This window comes from Python bivittatus, unplaced genomic scaffold (genome assembly GCF_059951505.1).
Source record: "Python bivittatus isolate LINGU-HERP-01145 unplaced genomic scaffold, Pbiv_v1 ctg000850_np1212, whole genome shotgun sequence".
Taxonomy (NCBI): Eukaryota; Metazoa; Chordata; class Lepidosauria; order Squamata; family Pythonidae; genus Python; species Python bivittatus.
The window spans coordinates 65164355-65189027 of NW_028277112.1; the positions used below are offsets into that span (position 1 = coordinate 65164355).

The 24673-nt window shown below is 37.7% G+C and overlaps 1 protein-coding gene across 1 annotated transcript in view; it reads right to left on the reverse strand.

The window, feature by feature from the left end:
- Positions 1-24673, reverse strand: part of PAX5 (paired box 5) — a 238428-nt gene that overhangs the window by 32186 nt on the left and 181569 nt on the right. The window contains exon 8 of the mRNA XM_088130025.1: positions 23654-23755. Coding sequence (XP_087986151.1) covers positions 23654-23755 — 102 coding nt within the window. The remainder of the gene's footprint in view (positions 1-23653; positions 23756-24673) is intronic.

The following is a 24673-nucleotide window of genomic DNA, read 5'->3' on the forward strand; positions in this document are numbered from 1 at the left end:
ATGAGTGGACTTCAACTCTCAGCATGGCTGGCTGGGGAATTCTGGGAGTTGAAGTCCACTCATCTTAAAGTTGCTAAGGTTGAGAAACACTGAGATAGACACTGGACACATTTGAACATCATACTATAATTTTCAACTCTGAACAGACTCCATCTGTGATTAGTTAGGAGAACAAACTGAGTTCATGCTTACACATAATGCTAAACAGACCACAGAAAGATCTTTCATGATTTGTTCCCACTGGCAGAAAAAACCAAACAATAGCATTTAGCAGGGTATAACATTGTTGTTGGTTCATATTATGCCAGAACTCTTCAGAAATCAGGCATGCAAATGTGGCCTATATAAGCTATGGGATCCTATCACCCTTTTCACCAATTGTGTACATGTATTCATTCTGACTGCGCTAATTTTGCCATTATTTATATAATTTATATCTTGTGCCAGCTATCATCAGAGGCCTCAAAATAGTTTACTGTTAAAACAATTAACTATAGCTATATCTTTTCTCATAAATCTCTTCAATAAATCGTCCATTAAAAAATATCATATTCTAAATGCAGGCTTAATCTTGCTTTTTGGATTTGGTAAGGTGCACACTAGCATCAAATCAATACATCTATTTCACTAAGCCTAAAGTGATTAAAATGTCTTTTAAAAATATATTATTAAAAGTTCCATACAAATAACAGTAATCAATAAGCCTCTATAGCAGTTTAGATTTGATTCCAAAACTGTGTTTGGTAATTTTTCAGATCTATTTCAAATATAAGTTTGAACTACAACCTATAGCTCTTGAATACTATTAGTTTCTTATAAGAAAAATAGCAAATTTATTCTCCATTCTCTGTTTTCTTCCTTTGAGTGTTATAGTAGCAATATTTGATTTTGTGATTTTTATTTAAGCAAAAAGTCTATCAAAAGAACATTGTCAATTTTTTTAAAAAGTCATGTTTAAAAAGCAATTAATTTCTTGTGTTGCATCAGTTTATAATTTAGTCCAAAATTTATTACCAAAGTTGTTGAGTAATATAACAAATGTCCCCAATATTTTCAGTCAAAAAGACTAAATGAACATTGTTACCAGCAACAGCAATTATCTGCTAATTTTCTTACAACCCCTGACACAAACTAGAAAAACTGTGATTAATATAATCCAGTCTTAAGAATTATTGATCATGATTAAGTGAACCTTGATGATCCACTCAACGGATCTCCTATACTTTTGAAAGCCACATTTTAGTAGAAGGGCTAATTTTTTCAACTGCTGAGGTGAACTTGGTTAGCTCTTCTAACCAAAGAATGCCCAGTTCACCTCAACAGCTGAAAATTTGCACAACTTGCCTTGTGTTGCCCTGCAGGAGGTATTTTATTCCTACTCATCCAAATTCCAGAACTTCATTTAGGAAACTTACAGTCCTGCCCTCCCGTTATCCATAAATGGCTATGACTTTTTCTATTTTACCTTAATGGAATATTACTGAATTTAAGAGCAGTGTAAATGGAGGAGGGAGCGTATTTCACAGAAATCCATACAACACATTTTTGAGCTATGACACCTGGTTCCTCTGAAATTTCTTGCGTATTGTCAAGAACTGTATTGTAAAGACATCTGAATCTCCTGTATGTTATCTACTAAAAGAAAAAGATTTCAAACAAAAAATAGAGAAAGAACTTACCTTCTTTTTTAATGTAAATAAAAAAGAGGATACATCATTACAGAATCTTTGGGATACAATGAAGGCTTATACAAGAGGTTTAATAATAGATTATACAAGGAAAAGAAACATAACGCAGAAAAAGACTTTTAAACTATTGGAGGATGACCATAAAAAATTGGAAGAAGAGTTACAGAAATCCCCGCAAAAAAAAGATATTAAAGCTAAAATGGATTTAATTAAACATAAAATGGGATTAATGGAAAAGGAGGAGCTGGCACAAAAAATTAGAAGTGCTAAACAGAATTATTTTGAAGATGCAAATAAACCAGGTAGATGGCTAGCTTATAAACTGAGAAAAGAGAGAGAATCAAAAAGGATTAATCAATTGATAAATGAAGAAGGACAGATCTGCTTTGGTAATGAGGACAAGAAAAAAATTATACAAGATTACTATGGAAAATTGTACTATCAAGAGAATGTACAAGAAGAAGAAGTAAGACAACATTTACAGAAAGCGAAATTACCTCAGATACCTAAAGACATTGAAATAATGTTAGAGGGGAATATAACTATGATGGAACTAACAGAAGCTCTAAAAAAGCAGAATGTCGGGAAAGCCCCGGGTCCAGATGGGCTGCCAGTGGAATTTTACAAAACCTTCCAGGACATATTGAGCCTTCAACTATTGGAAGTTATGAATGAAGTTATGACAAAGAAGAGGATACCCCAAACATGGACTGAAGCATATATTACACTTATACCAAAGGAGGACACTGACCCACAACAGGTTAAAAATTATAGACCTATATCTCTACTAAATTCAGATTATAAAATTTTTGCTTCAATATTGGCAGAAAGACTAAAAAGATATTTAAATAATTTTATCCATGCCGATCAAAATGGATTTTTGCCAAAGAGACAAATTAAAGACAACATGAGAGTAATTCTGGACACACTGGAATACTATGAGGCACACCCTGAAAAGCAAATGGCCCTGATATTTTTAGACGCACAAAAAGCCTTTGACAACGTGAATTGGCGATTTATGCTACTGCAACTGGAACAAATGGGCTTTGGTAGAAAATTTACCCAAGCCATTGAAACAATATATCATAAACAGACTGCAAAAATCATGATAAATGGAGATTTAACAGAACAGATAGACATAACAAAAGGGACGAGACAAGGTTGTCCACTATCGCCCTTGTTGTTTGTCTTAACACTAGAAGTGTTGAACAGGAATATAAGAGAAGAGAAAGAAATAAAAGGAATGAAGATTAAAAAGGAAGAGTACAAATTGCAAGCTTTTGCAGATGACCTAGTATTTATACTAGAGGACCCACTGGAAACAGCACCTAAATTAGTTGAAAAGATAGAAGAATATGGAAAAGTAGCAGGATTAAAAATAAATAAAGACAAAACAAAGATATTAACAAAGAATATGCTAGCAAGACAAAAGAAAGAATTGGAAGAAGTCTTGGAAATACAGGTTACAAACAGGGTTAAATACCTAGGGATATACATTACACCAAGATGTAGTACATTGAAGGAGGATAATTATCTTAAACTTAAACGACAGATAGTAATAGATCTGACAAAGTGGGAGAATTTACAATTATCAATGACTGGGAGAATATCCACTATCAAGATGAATATATTGCCTAGGATGTTATATTTATTCCAGACAATTCCAATTCGTTTAGGGAAAGAGTTTTTTGATGATTTAAATAAAATTGTATTGAAATATATCTGGCAGGGCAAAAAAGCAAGAATAAAGCTTAAATTACTACAAGATGCAAGAGTAAGAGGTGGGTTTGCCTTGCCTAACTGGGAATTATACTATCAGGCGACAAATCTGATGTGGGTAAAGGACTGGATAACTTTAAGAAATAATAGACTATTGACTTTAGAGGGACATGACCTGTTGTTGGGCTGGCATGCTTTCTTATGGTATAAGGGAACGAAAACACAGGGCTACTTTAGAAGGCACTATATTCGAGAGGCATTGTTTTTAAACTGGGAGAAGATAAGAAGACAATATTATTTAAAAGTTCCACGATGGATATCCACTATTGAAGCTTTTTCTTATCCAATAACATATAAAAAGGAACAAACAGTTAGATATACTGAGATATTGAATGAAAAGGGTGAACTTAAAACTATGCAAGCGTTAGAAGAACAAGGTATAAAAATGAACTGGTTTTCATATTTGCAAATACAATCTAGATTTGATAAAGATTTTAAAACAGAAGGTATCTATGATGAGCTGACTGTTTTAGATAAAATTTTGATGGGCACTGATGAAAAGGTGATTAAAAAACTTTATGGACACATACAACACATTTTTGAGCTATGACACCTGGTTCCTCTGAAATTTCTTGCGTATTGTCAAGAACTGTATTGTAAAGACATCTGAATCTCCTGTATGTTATCTAGAGAGCAGAGCATATGAGTGAGCTGCAAATTAAACTGGGCCATTATACCAGGTTTTTCAACCTTGGGAACTTTAAAGTGTGGACTTCAACTCCCAGAATTCCCCAGCCAGCTGGGGAATTCTGGGAATTGAAGTCCACACATCTGCCCAAACATCTGGGCATTGAAGTCCATATTTGAAGGAAGTCTGGCAAAATATTTAATTATTAATCCAATTTATATCTTTCCTTCTGAAATGGCATTCTAGGCTATTAACAATCCTTGATTTGCTTTTTATATATTTCTATTTTTTTTATCCTGCCCAAACAATTTTAGGTGGTTGACTGATCAGGATCACTATGTCTAAACGTGATTAAGTATTCATTGGTTTTAATCCACCCAGTCCATGACTGATATCAAGCACAGTTTTGGGACTGCTTCCTTATGTTTCAACTACTGAGGACTCAAATGAAAATAGAGACTTTCTGGATTGCAGGCTTATCCATTGAAAAACAAAAACTTACCTAATAATTACTGTACTAATTTTTCAAGGTCAATTCTATTCATCTTGGCAGAACAACTCAGTCACCTAGAACTACCAAAGACTGTAAAACCCAATGCTAACAAAAGCATTTTAATTAAATATACAACCAGGCATAAAATCTGCAGTTCCAAGAATAAGCATTACATTCCAAGAGTATCTATGTGGTATGAAATTCTAGTAATACAAAAGTTGTGTGATATCAGCTGATGAAAAAAGTGGCTGATCGCTTTATTATGCGAAAGTAAAATGAGCTACAAACCCTGGCCAAGGGCATCAAATTTTCCCCACCCCACTGACAAAGACAGTCCCACAGATTCCACACTACTGTACACAATGCTGATCAGTGTTTCCAAAATGAAGGGAAGAATAGTCAGTGTAGATAATGCTGAGCTAGACTGATAGTCTGAATCAAATTTAGGACATTTCTCAGATTCCTATGCTGGAACCTAAAACTTTTTTTTCTAGCAAATCACATGTAGTTGTTAAATTTATGAAAATTTGGGGATGTTCAAAGGAAAAAGAAAAATCCCATGGCACTCCTTTATGAAAAATAAACATATGGCTTGTAGTGGATGTACTACATGCACAGCTGCAATCTGCAAATGCTAGAAGTGGAAAAGTATGAAAGATTGACTCATTAATTGTTTCCATAAAAGAAAAGAGTCCTTTAGCCAGTCAGGCAGATAGTCACAAAACATCTTATAACTTCTTAGGAGAAGCAACAGGGGACAGGGCGGTCAGCAAATGCTTAAACCCTCTCAACTAATCTTTATTCTACCCCACCCTGACCCTACCACAAATGCTGTGATTAGGTAAAAAATGAGAGTCTGATCATAAGGATCACTTTGATTTTACAATAGAACTGTTAATCATTGAACCCACCAATCTCACTCCCCTTGCAACAAACCCAGAAATTTTAGATTTCTAGGACACGCTTTTCTTTTTCATTCAAAACACTGAGTTCCCAACTAGATATTGGAGGCAGAGCCTCATCTTGAATTAGGGACAGGGCAAGTTAGAGAGATATGTCTTACTGGAGTAGCTGAAAACGCACTCAGCTGCCCCATTCCACTCTGACTTCAAGTTGTAGCAAGAGAGTTCATGGTCTTATTTCATGTAATATTAAACACTCAGAGTAAATAATGGTTTTTGCCAATCCTTAATATGCTCACTACCATCATTAATATAATTTCAAGGTATAACTAAGAGGATGAATTGAGAAAGTCTTACTGTTTGGGTAAAGATTAGAGTGAAATATTTCCCTGCACAAGATAAAGTGTTGTTGTTTTTGTGTCTTTGACTCAGTGCTGACTCCTGGCAATTGCCTGGACCACTCCCTACAGTTCTCTTGGGAAGATTTTTGGAAGCGGTTTGCCATTGCCTGCTTTGTAGGGCTGAGAGAGAGTGACTGGCCCAAGGACACCCAGCTGGCTTTGAGCCTAAGGTGGAACTAGAACTCATGGTCTCCCAGTTTCCAGCCTAATGCCTTAACCACTACACAAAACTGGCTCAGCCAATAAAGTTTACATACAGAATATTCAATGTTTGGTAAAAGCCTCCCCTACCCACTTTCATTATTTTTCTTTCACCCAAACCTTTCTGCTGATGGGAAATGAATGTAAAAGCAATAGAAGATTACTATAAATCTGATGCAGCAATGCTTAATCACAGTGTATAAGTTAGATTTAAAAATCAGTACAGGCTGAGAAATCTTCAGTAAATATGTACATTTTAAAAAAATACAAAAATGGTAACATTTAAAAAAAAAAATTAAAAAGCTTTAAAAATGTGATTAAAGAAATGTACAGCAGAAATCTATTAATTCCATATGCAGCCAGTGTATTGTGGATTTACATCTGTAAAGTACTTGACAATATTCAAACAACTTTTATTTCTTACCACGTTGCCATTTCTTTCCATTGCAAACATTTTTTACATTGCAAACTAGGTTGGTACTGTATTATTCCCATATTCTCAAACTGCAGGACCTAAGTTTCAGAGGGTTGACCAACAATACACTCTTATACGTATCTACTCAGATGTAAGTCAGCTTTTCTCCCAAATAAGTAGGTATCAAATGGATGCTTACATTTATAATAAATTCATTAATTATACCATAGTTTAAAGAGGTGGCATACAAATTTGGTAAAATCAATCAATCTTTGGAGTAGTAGGTTTTTCAATTTGTTTCTCTACTAGGGTTGTTTGTACAGCAGCAAAGTTTTCTTTAGGCGAGACTAATGATTTTTTTTTAATGCACAAAGGTTTTTGACACAGACTAGAAAATGTGGAGCAAATAAATCGTCACAGTTCAGCATGCATTCAATGTAAACTTTATGGTAGGTGTTACTTCGTCACTCTGTTAATTATTTCAACTTAAACTTTTCATTAGCTGTAATCCATCTTTCTAGACAGCCAGTTTGGTGTAATGGTTAAAGGCACTAGGCTAGAAACCAGGAGACTGAGTTCTAGTCCCACCTTAGGTATGAAGCCAGCTGGGTGACTATGAGCCAGTCACTCTCTCTCAGCTCTAGGGAGGAGGCAATGGTGAACCACTTCCCAAAAACCTTGCCAAGAAAACTGCAAGGATTAGTCCAGGCAGGTGCCAGGAGTCAACACTGATTTGAAGCCACCCCCCAAGAAGTTTTTTTCTAGCTTTTTAAAAGTATAAATATATTAGCAGGCAGTGAGATTGGCCAATCGCTAAGACCATTTCCTCTCACTCCTGTAAATAAAAAGCTAATAGTCTTCCACAGCTATTAGAGGGCAGCAAATTTGCTGTTAAGAAATGTGGATCGTTCATTTCTGTTAGAACAAGCATTTATTCATTCATTTATTTATTAAAGTCCCCCATTGGGGGGAGATGGGCGGGGGACAAATTTAATAAATAAATAGAACAAGCACTGATGGAAGACATCCAACAACAGTGGCAGCATATACAGTACCTGTATGAACCACCTAGGTGCCCGTCAGTGATGGAATGTATGAAAAGAAGAATAGCAAGAAAAGAAGAAAGAAGTGCATATATAGACCCTTCCCCATGTTTGTATGAGTCTGCAGGGTTGAAAGGCTTGCCTGTTCTTTCCATTGCCATCACTACTGCCACCAGCCCAACCTTACTCTGGATTTCAAAATTCCCTTTTCTTCTCTTGTAACACAGGGCGTGTATTACTCAGCTGCCAACTCAAGAAAGTATGGAGTCAGTGGATGAATCGCTGCTTTCTGAGCTGTCCCTCCACTTTGCACTCAGGATTCATGGCTCAGCTTGCCTCACAACTCCTGAGATGTTTCACAGTAGTGTGGTGGCATGGCTATACAAGGAAGCCCAAATGCAGAATTGCTGGTATACCACCAGCCTTAGGAATTTAGAAGGCAATAAAGGTTTGCAGCCACACTATGAGTTCAGTTACTGCCTGGCAAGTGAGCACTGATAGGCTAACAGATTTCTGTGCCTAGCTATTGGAGAGAAAGTTAAGGTTGATTAGCTGGGTGGTGGTTTTTTTGCAAGCTCTAGATTTGCAAACAAATAAAGAAATCCATGCTCACAGTGTCCTCATAACTGAATATATCCCAAAATGTTAAAGTGCCTGGATCAAGCTTAGTATCCTTGAACTGAAATTGTTTATTTTTATTTATTTTTAAAGCTATTTTGTCACATAACTCAAGGCAGTATATGGGACAAGTTAAAAAAACACAATATAGCATTTTATAAATAAATAAATAAACAGCAAACAACAGTCCAGGGAATACAAAACTCCTGCTAGAAGATCCAGATCTCTATGACCTTCCTAAAGGACAACAGGATCAGGGCCATGCACACCTTCAAGGGAATGCTTTTCCAGAGGACAGGAGAGGGAACAGAGGAGGTTCTTCCAGGTTCTATGATATTTCTTTGGCGAGTTAACCTGGAACATGCCAATCCAATTGGATCTAAAGGGACAGGTGGAGACAACTGGAGAGAGGTGGTCCTGCAAATAATTCAGAACCGCTGAGAGGCAAAAGCTGCATATCTGATGAAACTTTCCCCTGGCTCTCCTGTAGTTCCCAGATCCTCTTTTTCTGTTTGTTTGTTTGTTTGTTTGTTTGTTTTTTGAAGATAAGGACAACATTCATACTCCTCCAAGGAGTCTAGCCCTTTATCTGTTCTCCAGGATTTCTCAAAAATAATATGTAGCAACACCATCAGGAAGTTCCTTAAGCTCTAGGTTGCTGTTCAAGAGTCTCCTTAGGTGATTGAATAAGTATTTGAGTGCATGGTTTGTGAACTGAAGCTTTTGAAAGCAGCTGGGTGGGATGGGAAAAGATTAGCCTGAAATGTGATCAGGTTTTGCATACGTGGAAGTGGGAGCTTTATGCTTCAGGCAAAATCCACCATAGTGGGCTCTTGGGATAGATCTCCTTGAAGCAGTTTAACCTGAATGAATGGGAACAGGCCGGTGTACCAGGTATATCTTTTATTTAGAAGCTCACCGGTATGCTGATGTATTAAAAAAAAACTTTGATAATAGACCACAGCTTAACAACTGAATGCAACAAAAGAACCCAGGAATCTTCAGTATGGTTCAGAAAGAAATGGTAAAGGCAGTATTCCTATTTTAGCCTTAAGCACCTGTGAAGTCCTTCTGTAGTGAATGCCATGGCGTTACTCTATTTGAATATAAAAATTCTTTGATCCCCTCTCTTATCCCCCCCAAGGCGATGTTTCACACAAACTGCTCCTAGCTTAGGTCTTTGATGGACCATGGAAAGTTTGGGGTATTGGGTCTGCTGGAAAAAATGGGCCTGCTGGCCTTTCTTCTCCCTTCCCTGCCAGTGTAGCTCGCTCACTGCGGCTAGTTGACACGACTGATTTATTTGACTGAAGCTGGCCAAACTGTCACTCAGAAAGTGCCCCCTTGGTGCCTCCTCTGGCTGGAACTACTAGGAGGTGGGATTGCATCAACTGCTCCTGTCAGGGATTTCAAATGGAAACAAGCTACTGAATGTGAAGCTGACAGCTCCAGTGCTGAATTAGGGCTATTTGCATGCTAATTTTCACCATGCTTAACTCACTGGCAGTCCTAGAGAGAGGAGCAGTCTCTGCATGTTTGGAACAATGCTTGACTGATCTAGCCGCATTAATGAGCAAATTATGGTAATTTTGTTATTACAAATGCATAGAAATTTCCAAAAGAGTGGAGCAATACAATATGTTTTTCTCTCCTCCTCCCCGTTTCTAAATATGGAGCCTTTTGTTTATACACACTTTGCCTTGCTTACTTATGTTTAGATATGCATAATGTTTCACTTTAAAAAGGGAGGAGGAGAAAATGAGAATATCGAGGAAAGAAAAGAAGATGCTTCTGTACATGTTGCCAAGCCATTGAGTGGTGTAAAGCAACACAGGTCTGCAGAAATGAAAACAGAATTACAGCAGGCTGTACTAGCTAAGAATCCATCTCATTAAAAGTAATCTTGTAGAGTTACCCTGCCTATTCCTGCCAAAAATATTTTAAACTCAGTAAAATACAGGAAAATTATACTAAATGCCCTAATTCTATACAGATGTGTTAATGACATCCCTGGGTCTTAAAAGTCAATATATCAAGAAAATTAAACGTTTTCTCAAAATAATATTTAATACTTACAATTGTGTAGTTAAGTTATATAAACTGCCAAGAGAGAAATGTGTATTCATACAATAATGAGCAAAAGAAGTTGCCGTAACAGTTCATTAATAAGTTTTCAACTATATGTTAATGATACCACCTTCTGTTATTCATTTAAAATACTTATACCCTTATTTCTGACCTGGTTCACAACCTGCACTGGAAACATCATCAACATAAACACCCTCAGAAAATTAAAATGGAAAACATGAATTGCAAATTTAATTTAAAACATCTACCAAATAAAAAAACGCAATACTATATTAGGATATAAGTTTCACTTAACACAGTGAGATATATTTCAAAGTAAATCGCCATAGGACAGCAGTATGAATCCCATTTAATGCCTTAGAAAACAACAATGGCTTCAATTAACATCTGAATGCCATCAAAGAGTGTGCCAGAAATGGGGGGGGGGGTATCCCCTAGGCCAAATAGGGCAATTGAATATCACTTGTCTCTGACAGTTACCCATCTTACCTCAAAAGGTTGAGCTACTCTGTATAACATAAGTCTATGATTTTTTACATTCAGGTAGATTTTTATGGCCGTGTGCCTCACTTAGAAGCCAATGTGACATTCAATATTGCTTTAGAGTAGAGGGATCCCTCACCTCCAGCCAAAAGCTACCATTAAAAGGAAATTTTTCTTCAGAAGCACAGCAAGAGAAAAAAAGGGTAGGGATCACTTTTCAAGCTCAGTCTAAGTCTGGGAGTTAGTTGTATCACTCCAGCTAATGTAATCTGCCTTTTTAAACAAACATGAGTTAAAATCAAGCGTATATTGAACCTTACTTGTATTCTGCCCTTGCTTATAAAAATTCTTCACACCATTTTGGGGAAAAAATATTCCAAGATATGTCTAGGACCCAAAGGATGTTTTTAGGTATGGTACAAAAGTAAGAGCATGGGGTCCAAAGAGTTAAGCCTGAAAGAAGTGGATCCAGTCTCATCAGTGTCAGCACCTCTGACCTTGGAAACAGATGTCAATGGGACCAACAAAAATTAGCATACGTTGGTAGGCATCTTTGACATCCACGGCCAGCCTGTTCTCCAGCTCATCTTGGCTGGGCCGCAGTGTGAATCAGTAGGAAAATACCATTCACAAGACCTTCACCAGTAGTTTTTCCAGTCAGCCCCAGGACCATTCTCTGAGGGACTCAGGAACTGAGCACCTGACATCACATTACCCATATGCTAGAATCTGTGCAAATGAGAAAAGCTTGTAAATGAGAAAAACTACAACTTTTGGCACAAGCATATTTTCCACCATGAGTATGGCATAAAACAAGTGTTTGCAATAAAACATAACAAAGCAGGGACTTTGCTCCCAACACCACCTGATAAATCTGGGAGGCAGACAGAAGAGTATGAGGAAGGAGGAAATTAAGATCTAGGATGGGAGACAGCATAGGAGCTTTGGCAGAGCAACCAAAAATTTGTGTGGGGGGCGGGGGGGGGGATTTTTGCCCAGGGGCTTCTCAAACTTAGCAGTGCTGCTGCCAGTATTCAAAGTAACATTCTCAGAAATAGTTCAAACAATGTTAAGTATTGTAGCTATAACCCTAAAGCACATGTAGCAAACCTACCGATGCCTCTTGCATCTTACTGCTGCTTGTTCTCCCGAGAGGAAACAAAAGCCAAACATCACACCAAGGCCGTGCGCATTGATGGAAACGCACACTAGTGCTATATCATACTTTGGACTAGACTTGGGGTACATCGAGGTGGCCACCATTAATTTCAGAATGTCTGGTGTACTCAGAATTGATGATCATGCGATCACATCAATGGTTCAGAAGCTTAGAGCAAATCCCAGACTTTTGACATGTAATCCCAACTCACTGCTATAATGACCAAGTTTAGCCAAATGCAGAGCTGGAAAGTGATCTTCTGCTTAGACGCTACATTAGATACGTAGCTCACTAGCAGGCATGCCTATTTCTGTACAGAACTTCCTTTCCAGTGTTGGTGTTCCTGAGTGCATTTAGCCTTGCATTAATTAATATATCTAATTCTCAGGATGTCCCGTTTTTTGCCACCATTTATCTAGCAATTTTCAAAGAACCATGAAGTCCAAAATTGTTTATTCATTTGTAAGGAGACTGGAGCAGGCACTGAGCAGCCTTGCCCCTGTTTTCCTTTGTTGAAGTTCATGCACCTTCCTGTTCTTTCCTTTGCTCTACCAACTCTTCATGTCCCTTCCCATATGTCCCCTCTTCTCTATTGCTAAACTTTATATTTCTACAAAGTATACTGTACCTAACTAATTTTTTGTAAATGCTAACAGTCGCTAGGATAGTTGGCATGTCCCTGTGGGAAGGACATAAAATTGCTCTGTGGAAGTATGCCTTAATGTTTAAAAAAAAAACCTTCATATTTGAAAAATAATTCTAACTCAGAATTTAATTTAATTTGGAAACCATTTTTAAGTTATAGTTCTACCATTGGCTTGTACTATCTCCAAAATTTGGCTTCTCTTAATACATTTTAACATTTAAGTCATGAGTGATTTGTTAAATAAGGATAGATTTCTTATTGTCTAGAGAAGATTAATTTTTCATTTCATACTGTGCTGATTACTATTGATACTGGTACATAAATCTGATTTACTGATCTGTAGTTTTAAAATAATACAAGGTACTAAACTAATGTTATTCTGAAAAATTGTACTTAAGTTACTTAATCTTATGATGTTTAGAAACCTCCTGTTTATTTACTTTGTGGTTTTTTTCTCTTTTTCTTGCTTCTTTTTTTTTCTTCTTCTTTTATATTGTTCAATAAAAAGGAAAAAAAATGTTGAATGAATGCAAGAAAGGGTATGCATGTCTGAGTGTAATTATTTCATCAATCTTAAGTTGATGTTGCTGGGACCTGGCTGCCTTGAATTCTTTCCCCCCATCTCCATCTGGACAAGTAGGAGAAGAACTAAGAATGGATTACAAGTTATTTCTGTCAGGCCAGAAGAAATCAGTAGTACAGTGGAAAAACCAAGAAGCAGGAGGTGCTGGTACTATACCACCATCTCACCATGAAAATGCAATCTGCTTCAGGGTTCTCAAGAGAAAAAAGTGGAATATAAATGCAACACAAGTGATTTTTTTCCCCTTAAGCACTGTGCTATCACATTAGATAAATAACCACCATTCCAGTATCTTCTGTTTAGAAAGCTTAAGTATACATTAACATTACCTATATACAGTGTCTAATAAGCTAGAACACAAGTTAGCTGCTAGCGGCAAAATGTTTTTAGCAGGGAGGGGTATGAAAAGCATATCCAAAGTCTACAGAGCCTTATCTGAGAACTTCTTGTGTCAAAAAAGATTCTTCCACTGATTGTGCTTGGTTTTAAATCAGCTTTCAGTTTGCTGGCATACCCCCAGATTTTTAAATGAGAGGAAAACAGCAGTGGATGGTGGCCATAGGCAGCTTATCATCTTCTAGAGCAGTGTTGTCCAAACTTGGCCACTTTAAGATGAATGGACTTCAACTCCCAGAATTCCTCACACAGCATGGCTGGCTGGGGAATTCTGGGAGTTGAAGTCCACTCATCTTAAAGTGGCCAAGTTTGGACAACACTGCTTTAAAGCAACAGATATGCCTTGACCATGAATCTTCTGTTCTTAGCCTTAATAGAAAATCTATCTAGAGCAAATGAGAATGAGAGGGATACAGCTTACTCCGTTACTGTTCAGAGCTTGTAAGTGTTGCCTTGCTGGAGCACAAAATTAGCTTCCAGCACAAGTGTTGAGAAACCATTTGTCACACTATCAGTTTCTGAAACAAATCTGGGGTAGAGAACAGTTGGACTGAAAAAAGCACATGTCTTATTCCACTCATGTCTGTGTAATTCTAAATTCAATCCAATCATACCCATGTAACATTTCTGTGAGTCAAAAACTAAGCATCTGTCTTGCTCCTGCAGCTTAAAAGCATGTCCTGATTTTACTTCTGAGGTCTCTTAGTAGGTGTAAAAGTGATTTAATACCAACTAGGACTAGGACTTTTGGATTCAAACTGCAAAAGGTCCTTTGGAGCACTTCGAACATAGCAGCTGTTTGCAACCCTTTAAGGAGCCACAACTTTTCTCACGATCATGCTAAATCATGGTTTTATCTAGCCGGTTTGGTCCTGTTCCTGCAAACTGGTTGCTAAGTTTTTTTTTTCTAACTACCAAATGAAGGGGAGCAGTAATCCAGCATCTTTAATGGCATGCAAGTGGGAACCAGGTGCATGTAGACTCAGGCTCCCTGCACCAGAGCGGATGATTCTCCTCTTGGCCTCTGGAGAGACGTGGTGGACACGATGCTTAGAAGGGCAAAGGGGCAGCAGCACAGTCTTGCAATGATGCCAGCCCAGAACTGCCAGGCACTAAGCACAAGACAGGGTGCTGTTCTCACTGTCAAGAGGGTCAAATGGGAGGAGTGGCTTTGCCCACCCCCACTGCAGGAAGCTGTCTCGAAGTGTGTGAGTCCTGCTGGCCCCACCTCATGTTGATTGGCTTGCCCACCACTTATCTGTTCACTTGGGAATAAGTTGTTGCCTCATTTTGATGCTACTTTCTAACCTCAGTTTTAGTCTTATTTTCATGCTTATGTACTGTATGTAGAACTGCTCCATTTTTTTTCTGCAACAGCTTAGGAATATGTTCCTTTGCAGGATTCACCGAGTTGTTCCCTCAAATCATTTCTCTCCGCAAACATTTTGATCACCATTCATGTTGAAAAGAGGCATTTGTAATTTGAATGTGCTTTCTGGTTAACAGTGACTTTCCATTTAAAGCTTTAACACAAGAAATGTTTTAAGATTTACATACAAACCTCTGAGTTTCACAAGAAAATAATATAGCTGATAGAGCACCATTCTTAAGGACATAATTGTTCTTCCTTACAGCATCAACTTTATACATTTTTTTAACGTGGCCTTCTGAATGCTTTTTGACCCAGCAACTCAGACAAAAGGGTGTTCGACAGTATCTACTGTATTTTTAAGTGAACCCTGAGTTTGAATTTCATCATTTTCAGATCCCTTTAGTTGGGTAATTGCACACATAGACTTCATATAAAGGAAATTCATTTGTTCAGGGTCACTGCATGGTTTTTCATTAAAAACAAATTACCAATGTTCAGAAAGGACATCTGGGTTTCCAGAGTCCCATTAATGACTATATTTTCAGCATCACGATCCCGGACAGTCTATCCTTTCCTGTCACCCTCCGTTAAGCCCCAAGAGGACAATGAGAATGACAGTCAAGTGAAAGGCAAACCATGAGGGATGAGGCCAGCACCTCAGCCTCCAGGGAAAGGAAGAGCTATGTGAATACTCATGTGCGCACACACGCACACATGCACACAAATAAATATGACTAAATATAATTTCATCTATACCTTTTTCTTGTCCCTAAGGGTTTCTGCTCATCTATGATATTTTGCCTTTGTATCTCCAGAAACTAGGAGGCCATTATCTGACATTATCTGAGGCAGGCTTCCACCAGTCTCATTGCTCACCAGGTACATTGGGACCAACCTCCTACATTCCTTCTAGCATTGGCTGATTGGGAATTTTGGGAGCCCTAGTGCTAGCTGAATCAGAGGGTATCAGTTATAGAAACCAATAAGAATCACAGGATAAAGGCTTATATGAACAAGAATGACTGCATCAGCTTATTCCAGTTTGATTATAAGCCTCCCAGACAAAACACAAGGTTGATGTTTAGAAAATCACCAAACTGAAAAATGTAGCTGAAAGCATGCTACCTTTGCATTTGTTTTTGTGTAATTTATTTGGTCAAAATAGCATGTAGAAAAGACACTGAATCATGTGGTCTGATGAAGCATCATAGATTGAAAGTAACAGTAGTGTCTGCAGTATGAAAGTGTGAATTCACTATACCCATATACAAACAGAACAACCTTGGTGGGGCCCAGTCTTTCTCTGACTGGGCAATATCCAGTTTTGCTCACCTTGTCAGGATGAAGCCACACATTGCTTTGTAAAGCAACAGTAAAATAAACCCAAACTAAACACATCCACACTGTTGAATCAGAAAATTGTAGGTAATTTAGCCATGCGTTATATTTTTCATATGATTTTAAAACATCTTAGATGCCCACCGTAGGTATCTTTTGTGGGAAGAGATCTTAGCTTTACAGTAGCCTTAAATATAATAAAACTGAACTGAACTAAATCAGGCTGATGCATTCTTCAGCTCAATAATTATTACTCTGGGGTAGGCAAAACCCTGTGAGTTCAGCATAGTCTGAACTTTTAGTCATTGCTTCAAAAGCTGCAATCTTGAAACAACATGCGTTTTGACACAGTCAAGCAATGCTGTTTCTCTGCTATCATGTTTTAATTATTTTTATTGTGTCTTGCAATTGGATTCTTGTGAAAGAATGTAGATCTGGCCTTGGGGAGGGGGAAGAGAAAGGAGAAACAGCAACTCAGTCCTGAAAAAGGGGAAAGCATGAGAAAGAAGCCATGTTACTGAAAAGTTTAGAGCAAAAATCCCACCTGTTCTCAGGGAACCTTTCCTGACTGGTTTGTTAAGTTTCTCTATTTTGGGGAGTACTTTCTAAGATTCATCTTCATTACATTGAAATGTGTGTGACCTATTGGGCTTTGCCAAGGTAAAATAATTATTTGGCCAATGAGACTTCCAGACAATCACCATTTCTTTCACAGTACATGTTGAAACCAAGTCAGAATGCTTTCGAATTCTTTTGGCTTTTTTCAGATCTGTGTACCTATCACTGCTCAGCCTTGCTTATTGCACGCTATCCAAGAGCTGAAGGTACTATCCCCTGAGCTTTTACAGGTGTTTTAAAAATATCCTTTCATCTCCCTGCCACGTGCATAGACACCAAAACCTTACTAACATTCCCTCTTACATATGTGCAATTCATATTTTAATCTGCATGTATTTGTGTATATTTATTTTGTGGTTTGCAAAAAAAAAAAAAATGTCCCAAGAACCACTTTGAGGTGGTGATCAGAGAAGACCAGCTGCAAAAAAAATGTAAACAGGCATATTGAAAAGCCACTGTTGTTGCCATGGTGGCACACCTGATTTCCAAATCCTGAATAATCTGACTTGTGCAGATGGCATGCTAGCAAACTTACATTCAAAAGCTTTGCCTTCCTGAATAGAAGAACAGCATCATCTTACCAAACTGGGGACAGAAGGAAGATCAATTTAAACTATGGATATACTGATTTTTTGCTCTGGTTTCATATGGAAATGAAATGCTTCATTTCAGCACAGCACAGGAGGTGGGAGATGGTGGGAATTTTCTCTCCAGTGAACAACGCACGGCTGCCATTGGCTGCTAAAGCATGGCTGAACTTCCTAATATACTAATGTGGAAGTTCACTGTCAATTTTTAAGATACAAATTACTCTTTAGCACTGCAGAATACGAAGGGAGGCACATATATTTAACTGGAGGCTAAATAGGTATGTGTCATGAAATCTCCTATAGGTGACGTTCTGCTGCCAGATTGAAAAGCAAGTCTGGAACTCCCCATAGATTGTCTCCAAATGCCTAATTTTTGCTCTCAGGGCACTGCAACATAAAATCAGCAGTGACAGGAAAACTTTAAGGAAAACAGATCTTCTCAGATCAGTTTATAAACTTTGTGTGTGTGTGTGTGTGTGTGTGTGTGTGTGTGTGCGCGCGCGCCTTCAAGTCAGTCTTGACTCCTGGCAACTGCCTGGATTAGTCCCTGCAGTTTTCTTGGCAAGGTTTTTCAGAAGTGGTTTGTCCTTGCCTCCTTCCTAGGGCGGAGAGAGAGAGGGACTGGCCCAAGGCCACCCAGCTGGCTTTGTGCCTAAGGTGGACTAGAACTCATGGTCTCCTGGATTCTAGCCTGGTGCCTTCACCACTACGCCATACTGGCTCTCTGTAAACAAATAGTGTAGATAATATTATCATCTGTAGCATTCCCATCCTTGTTACCACTTCTTCTACACAGCCTATATTTCAAAGACAACTTATTCCATCTATGTACTTTGATTGAACTACTAGCATAAGTGATGCGCAGAAGCAAATCTACTGCTTTGTTCTTTATGGTTCATTGAATTAATCTCTTTGACCATTCTTGCCTTCTGTGTTCACAGTAAAATACAAAAAGCATACAAAATGTGGAACATTTCTGTGGGACATATTCAATGATTCCATAAAAAAAAATGTATCCTCAAACCTTGTTAACCTGTAATAGAACTCATGCTTTTACATATCCACCCATGAAATGGTTTGACAGTTTCACTGTCAAAATAGACATCATGGAGAATAGAATACCAGGACTGAAAATGATATGAAGATTAACTAAAGCTATCCCCTAGCTTCAAAGAAGGGTCATCCACAAATTAACCCTGATTATCACCATACAGATCAATGCATAACTTCACTGCAGGACAGAACAAAAGCAATTTTTTAAAAAACCACCACCACATTATAGTTTCTTGGTTCTATATTATAACTGGTCCAGATTTTTTTCCTGGATGAACTTAAGAGAAAGCCAGTTCCCACATAGAGATAAACATATGGTGTGTACATTACTGTAATTTCTTTAATAAACTGTGCATGAAAGTGCTTTGTGTGTTAGGCCAAAGAAATGGTTCTTTGCCATGCAAATGTCTCTCTCTCTCTTTCTCTCTCTCTCTGTCATACACACACACCACACCCAATGTTCCCCCAAACCAACCAAAAGCATATAATCTAATTCTTTTCTGAACATTTTATGAGATTGGAATGGGTAGTAGCTATGGAAAAGATCATCTTATGTAACTCAACCTTAGCATCACCTTCCACAGTTGCATATACAAACCCATTTTCCTGTAGATGCCTCCCATAGTCAACATGGTAGTTGGGAAGAAACTATGTGAATAATCATGTTGTTACTCCCCAAATAAACAATGATGGCTCCAGTGAAAGTACAGAACTAGTATGGGGAGCACAACATGAGAACATGAGCTAGGCAACTCAATTAATAGATACCATGAAAGGTTACTAATAAGAAGAAAAGAATCAGACTGAGGATTCATCAGTCTCCTGCACTGAACTACTACAGTAGATGCTTCCAGAAAGCTCACAGAAAACAGGAGAAGAATAGATATGTCCTGTTGCTTGAATTCCACATATATAAATGTATTTTCAACAATCATGCTTGATTTTCTGGAATCAAGGAACTTTATTATATTTGAATCTTACTTTTCCTTTAGAAAACTCAGTGTGATTTACATTGGATTTCTACAAATTCAGCATAAGTAAATTTGGGGAGCATGCTTTCAGTAGGAGCCATGCCACAGAGTATACACTCTGCTTTGCATCCTGATTGTAGAGCAAACCAAATGTCATTTGTCCAGAGTCTTAGTCTAAAGTTAGTAAATAGAAAAATATTCCTGGCTATCCTCTAGGTCCATCCCATCATCCAGTTATGACAATCTAGTGAGAGATGAATAGCACTACCCGCCCGCCCCCCCCCCACACACACACACAAACACACATTGAAGAACAATGTACTCGGAAAACAAACCAAGCACTTTGGGTTACTTAACCACTAAAGAAAACTGATGTATTGACTGATCTACTGGATCACATTACACATTTTATATTCTTTCCTGGGTATACAGTATTCATTAAAGGGCAGGGTTAAACATGATGGTCCTGAATGGAGAGGGCTGTATCTAAGGCAATGGTATATGCTAGAGGGCGACACTTGAAAAATCATATGGCCTGGGCCCTTGGCATGAGTTGTCCTCCATGAGTGATCCTTCAACATCGTTGTGATGAGCATGCAGGGCTGCTCTATAGCCGCATTTCACAATGGTGACTGCACACCACACATTCTTCAATAGTCCTGGCTTCAGGATGATTCGGGGTGCCAAAAAAACTCAACACAGTCCTCATTTTAGACACTAAGGATGATTCTGACAAATATTAGCCAAACTGATCTTGGTTCTCATTTCTTGCTTATAGAGTATCTTATTCCAAGATACCTGCCTCCAGATCTGATCTTTTGGGAACAAATCCTGTATAATATTTGACAAATATTATGCACACTGAAAAGCTACAATGTACATATCTATATCTTCCCATTTAGTAGCACTTTTCAGAACAAGATTCTGCTGTAGTGTATAGTATGGTCAGAAGAGGAGGAGGAAGAGGAAGAGGAGCTGCTCTTTTATACTTTCCTTATTTTGTAGTTTTTCCCCACTATGTTCATTAATTATAGCCACCCCTTATGGCTAATTATTAAAAGATTTATTATAGCCACTTTTTTGCATATGTTTTGAAAATTATTACAAGAGATCAATATGTCTAGAAGTGAGTGTCTGAGAATTGGTAAAATGGATTCTCCCTGTATAAATGTCAGCACAGAATAATTCAGTCATATCACAGTACAAACACTGATGTGTGTGTAATAAAGCTGATCTGTCGGCTGTTGCACAGGCAAATGATAAAAGACTGCAATGCATTCAGAAGAGGTTTCTGAAATGGGCCCTCCAAACAATAAGTGACAAGAGAGGATCAAGAAGTTATTTTGGGTGCTAGTTAGCCTAGTTTAAATGAACAAGAGGGATTAACAAGAATTACAGACAATTTTCACCTTTTAGACCAGAATGTTGTTATTAAAGAAAGATTTGAGGGAAACATAAAAGTTAATCTACATGGCTACTTCTAGTGAAAAATTGACTACATTATCCACTGAAATTTCACTAATTTAGTTGTATCATTAAAATTACATCTCTAATTCACCTTGTTTTTTTAAAAAAAAATAGTGTCATATTTTATTTTTAAATTATGGACAATAGATTATCTGCAATATTTATTTCAACAACACAGTGTGGACAGCCAAAGAAATTGAACCAAGCCCAGTAATATACAGATGTTAGTTCTAATTAATATGACACAACTATCATTAGTCTTAATAATGTTGGGTATCCTTTTATCTGGATGTTTTCTAAAGTCATAAATGCCATTGCCTGAAAGGAATGCTATCATGTGTTAGTTGGGAATTGGGTAGAGGAACAAAGTCTTTAGGAAAGAATGAATGGATCTAAATCAAACAATTAAAATTAATTGCAAGACTGGAATATGATAATATAAAATTAATCCATTCAGAGTTTTCACAGAGATTATATATAGTTCCATCAGTTACAGTGGTGATAAGTACACTGCTAGGAGACCTGAAAGACCAGGTTAGGGATAGATCATCATGGAGAAAATCTATCTATGTGGTCACTAGGAGTTGAAAACGACTTGATGGCACATAATCAATCAATCAATTTTCAAAAGGTCACAGTCCAGAGGTAACCTATAGATTAATAGCAAGCTCATTTTTTGAATATGGATCTTTATGGGTCCAAACTTTCATCACTCAATTGTCTAAGCTATGCAACTAGAAATACAAAAAACTTTGTGGGAAAAAGAAAACTACTAGGAGGAGAGCAAACATAATATCCAGTCCAATGAAAAGGCAACATACTCAGTGGCCACAAAATGCTGAGAGATGGTTCGGGATGGACTGAACTTTAATTTCCACTAAAAAGTGGAAATGAACTGGAAGGAATGAAAAAAAAAAATCTGAAAAAAAGTCATGACTGTCTGCCTGCCTAGAACTCTAGACAAGGGCACTCTCAAGGCAAAATTTTAATGCAACTAATTTTGTCTAGTGCAACTAGATAAACTATCATTACATAAAAATAGTTTCCAGAGCCATTTACAATGCAGAAGAGTAACACTGTGCTCTTAAAACTCAAAAAAAAAGTGATCTGTAAAAAACATCTAGGGAAAAAGGATCAGTTGAATCACATAGTTTCCACCTGTCTGTTCTGTATAATAATTGTGAGATGATGCAGCTTGTTGTCTTTAAGAGAGCAAGGAAGAATTTCAGGAAGCCACTACAGAATTCTTTGTTTGTTCCAGACACATATGTTGTGGCCTGGTAGGTTACCTGTTAAACTGGAGATGTAAGAGAATTTATCGATTCCACTAATTATGTTAAGAAAAAATGATTTTGCAAGAGGTGGATCTATTACTGTTGAATCAATCATGTATTCTCTGAATAAAGAATTGGTGAAACCAGATAGAAGAGCAATGCTGACTGGTTAAAATCATTTTTGTTTATACAGGTAAAGCTTAATTGGCTAAATAGTAAGAGAAAGTCAAATATATTTGCAGAGTTAGTAATATCTGCTCCATTTTCAGTCTGCTTTCATTATTAGGGTCTGATAAACTCAATATCTTTTTAAGTAGTGGTAAAAGCTAGGACTGTGCAGGACTTTGAAGGAGCCCTTTGATTCAGCAAAGCTACAGCTGAAGCCATTCTTCAAAGCCAAGCACTGAACAGAGGCAGCGCTCCAGAAAGAAGATCAGAAAAGGCCCTTTTCTTCAGATCAAAGTAGTCAATTGACCTTTCAATCTGAAGCAGCAAAGCAGAGGGATTCACTTTTCTGAACAGACGTACTACAACATTTCAGATCACACTGCAGCCGATTTGTAATCCAGTAATAAAAACTTGCCCATTTTTCTTCAACATCAGAGCAATTTGGAAGCCCTGTCCTGGCTGAGGGCACTTTCCATAACCTTAACTGGTCTGAGAGTTCATAAAAACATTCTAGAAAATAGCTGACATCTTTTAAAGAAGTTGTTATAAAGACCAAAGGTGAACATCTGGGAAGAGGAGATGATTCACTGGAGACATGAATGGCTAAGATCTAATAATTAGATCATTTGGATAACATTGGTAAGCATATACATTAAGCCAGTGTTGTCCAAACTTGGCCACTTTAAGATGAGTGGACTTCAACTCCCCATGGCTGGCTGGGGAATTCTGGGAATTGAAGTCCACTCATCTTAAAGTGGCCAAGTTTGGACAACACTGCATTAAGCAGTATCATTTCAAAGTATGAGAATCCACAGGCACAACTGTGAGAAATATTGATAGCCAAGTTAATTAAAATGATTCGCACGCTAAAAATGCAGAGAGCAAAATAATTCCAAAATTAACTTTACATATCTTTTATCATATGTATTCAGTAGGAAGGCGGCTTCTTTCCCTACATATTTTGACGGAATAACTTCTCCTAGTACCCAATCCGCCAATTCTTTTAAATCACTCTCCTTCCTATCAGCCTGAACTCAGGTTTCCAGGAGTTACACATCATTGTCATAGCACAATTACAGAGACAGAGAAAGGCAGTTCCTTAATTTGTGCGTTTAACATCTCTTCTTGCCTTCAGCTTTGTAAATCTAAATGCGGCTGGCATGTAAAAGGAACACAAAGGAACGACTTGGCTTTGTGGCTGAAACCCTTTCTTTCATTCAGCTCCCCCCCCGCCCCAGTTTTTTGTTTTTGTTTTGTTTTGTTTTTAATAAAAACTCACCAGGCACCATCCCTGTCAGCGTCGGAGCAGAATAGCTGCCCTGTCCAGCAGGGGGGACGTGTGGAGGGTATCCAGGGAGGGTCGTGCTTGCCAAATCACGACCTGAAGAATCAAACCAACAAATCACTGTGTGAGCATTCACAAGATCTAGACATGTTTTTACATTTCCCTTAACACTCAAAACAGAGGCCATGCATTTGTCATAACTCAACGGCAAATACCAAAGTGGGATGCTCCCCCCTCCCCACCGCCACCAAGCCTTAGCTTTGTCAGGCTTAAGAAAGATTCTCCTTTATTCATAAGCAGCCACAAGTAGGAGACCAGGAGTATAACTGCACATAGTGTTACAAACAAATTAGAAGCAAGGCAGTTTTGAACCTGACTTGTCCCCACTTCTTTTTTAAATATATACTTTAATTTAGTAACACAAAAAAGGGAAGACGGTCATTAAAAAAATAAAACAAGCCACAATCTACTCTTTTTAATCACATGATAAATGCAGTGTGGTTAAACAATAACGGAAGAACTGAAGGATGAGCTGAATACGGCCTGTCAGCGATGGGATGATTATCCCAATAGCTCCTTCCAACAAGGCTGATGAATAGGTGATGTATGTACAGTGTTTAAGAAACACGATCACTGATCTGTTTAATATGGTTGGGTAATATGTATTATGATGTATTGCTTCAGTTTCCCCAACATACAGATATACTGAATTTGGGCAACGCCAGAACATCTGGAGGGCACCAGGTTGCAGAAATCTGGCCTGAGCTAATGCATTAAATTTAATGACAGGGCTATTTGCCCCTCTCTTTGATATGCTCAACGTGACTGATATGAGAACGTTGCACCTTTTGGCTATTTCCACTCAAACTGTCAGTAATAAAAATATGACAAGCTCATTGTGAAGCAGATCCTTACATGAACCATCAGATAATAATAACAAAACTAATTTTGGGTCAGGACAGGAGGCAAAGTCTGTTTTATAATTTTTGACATTCCAGTTAAATATTTTACATT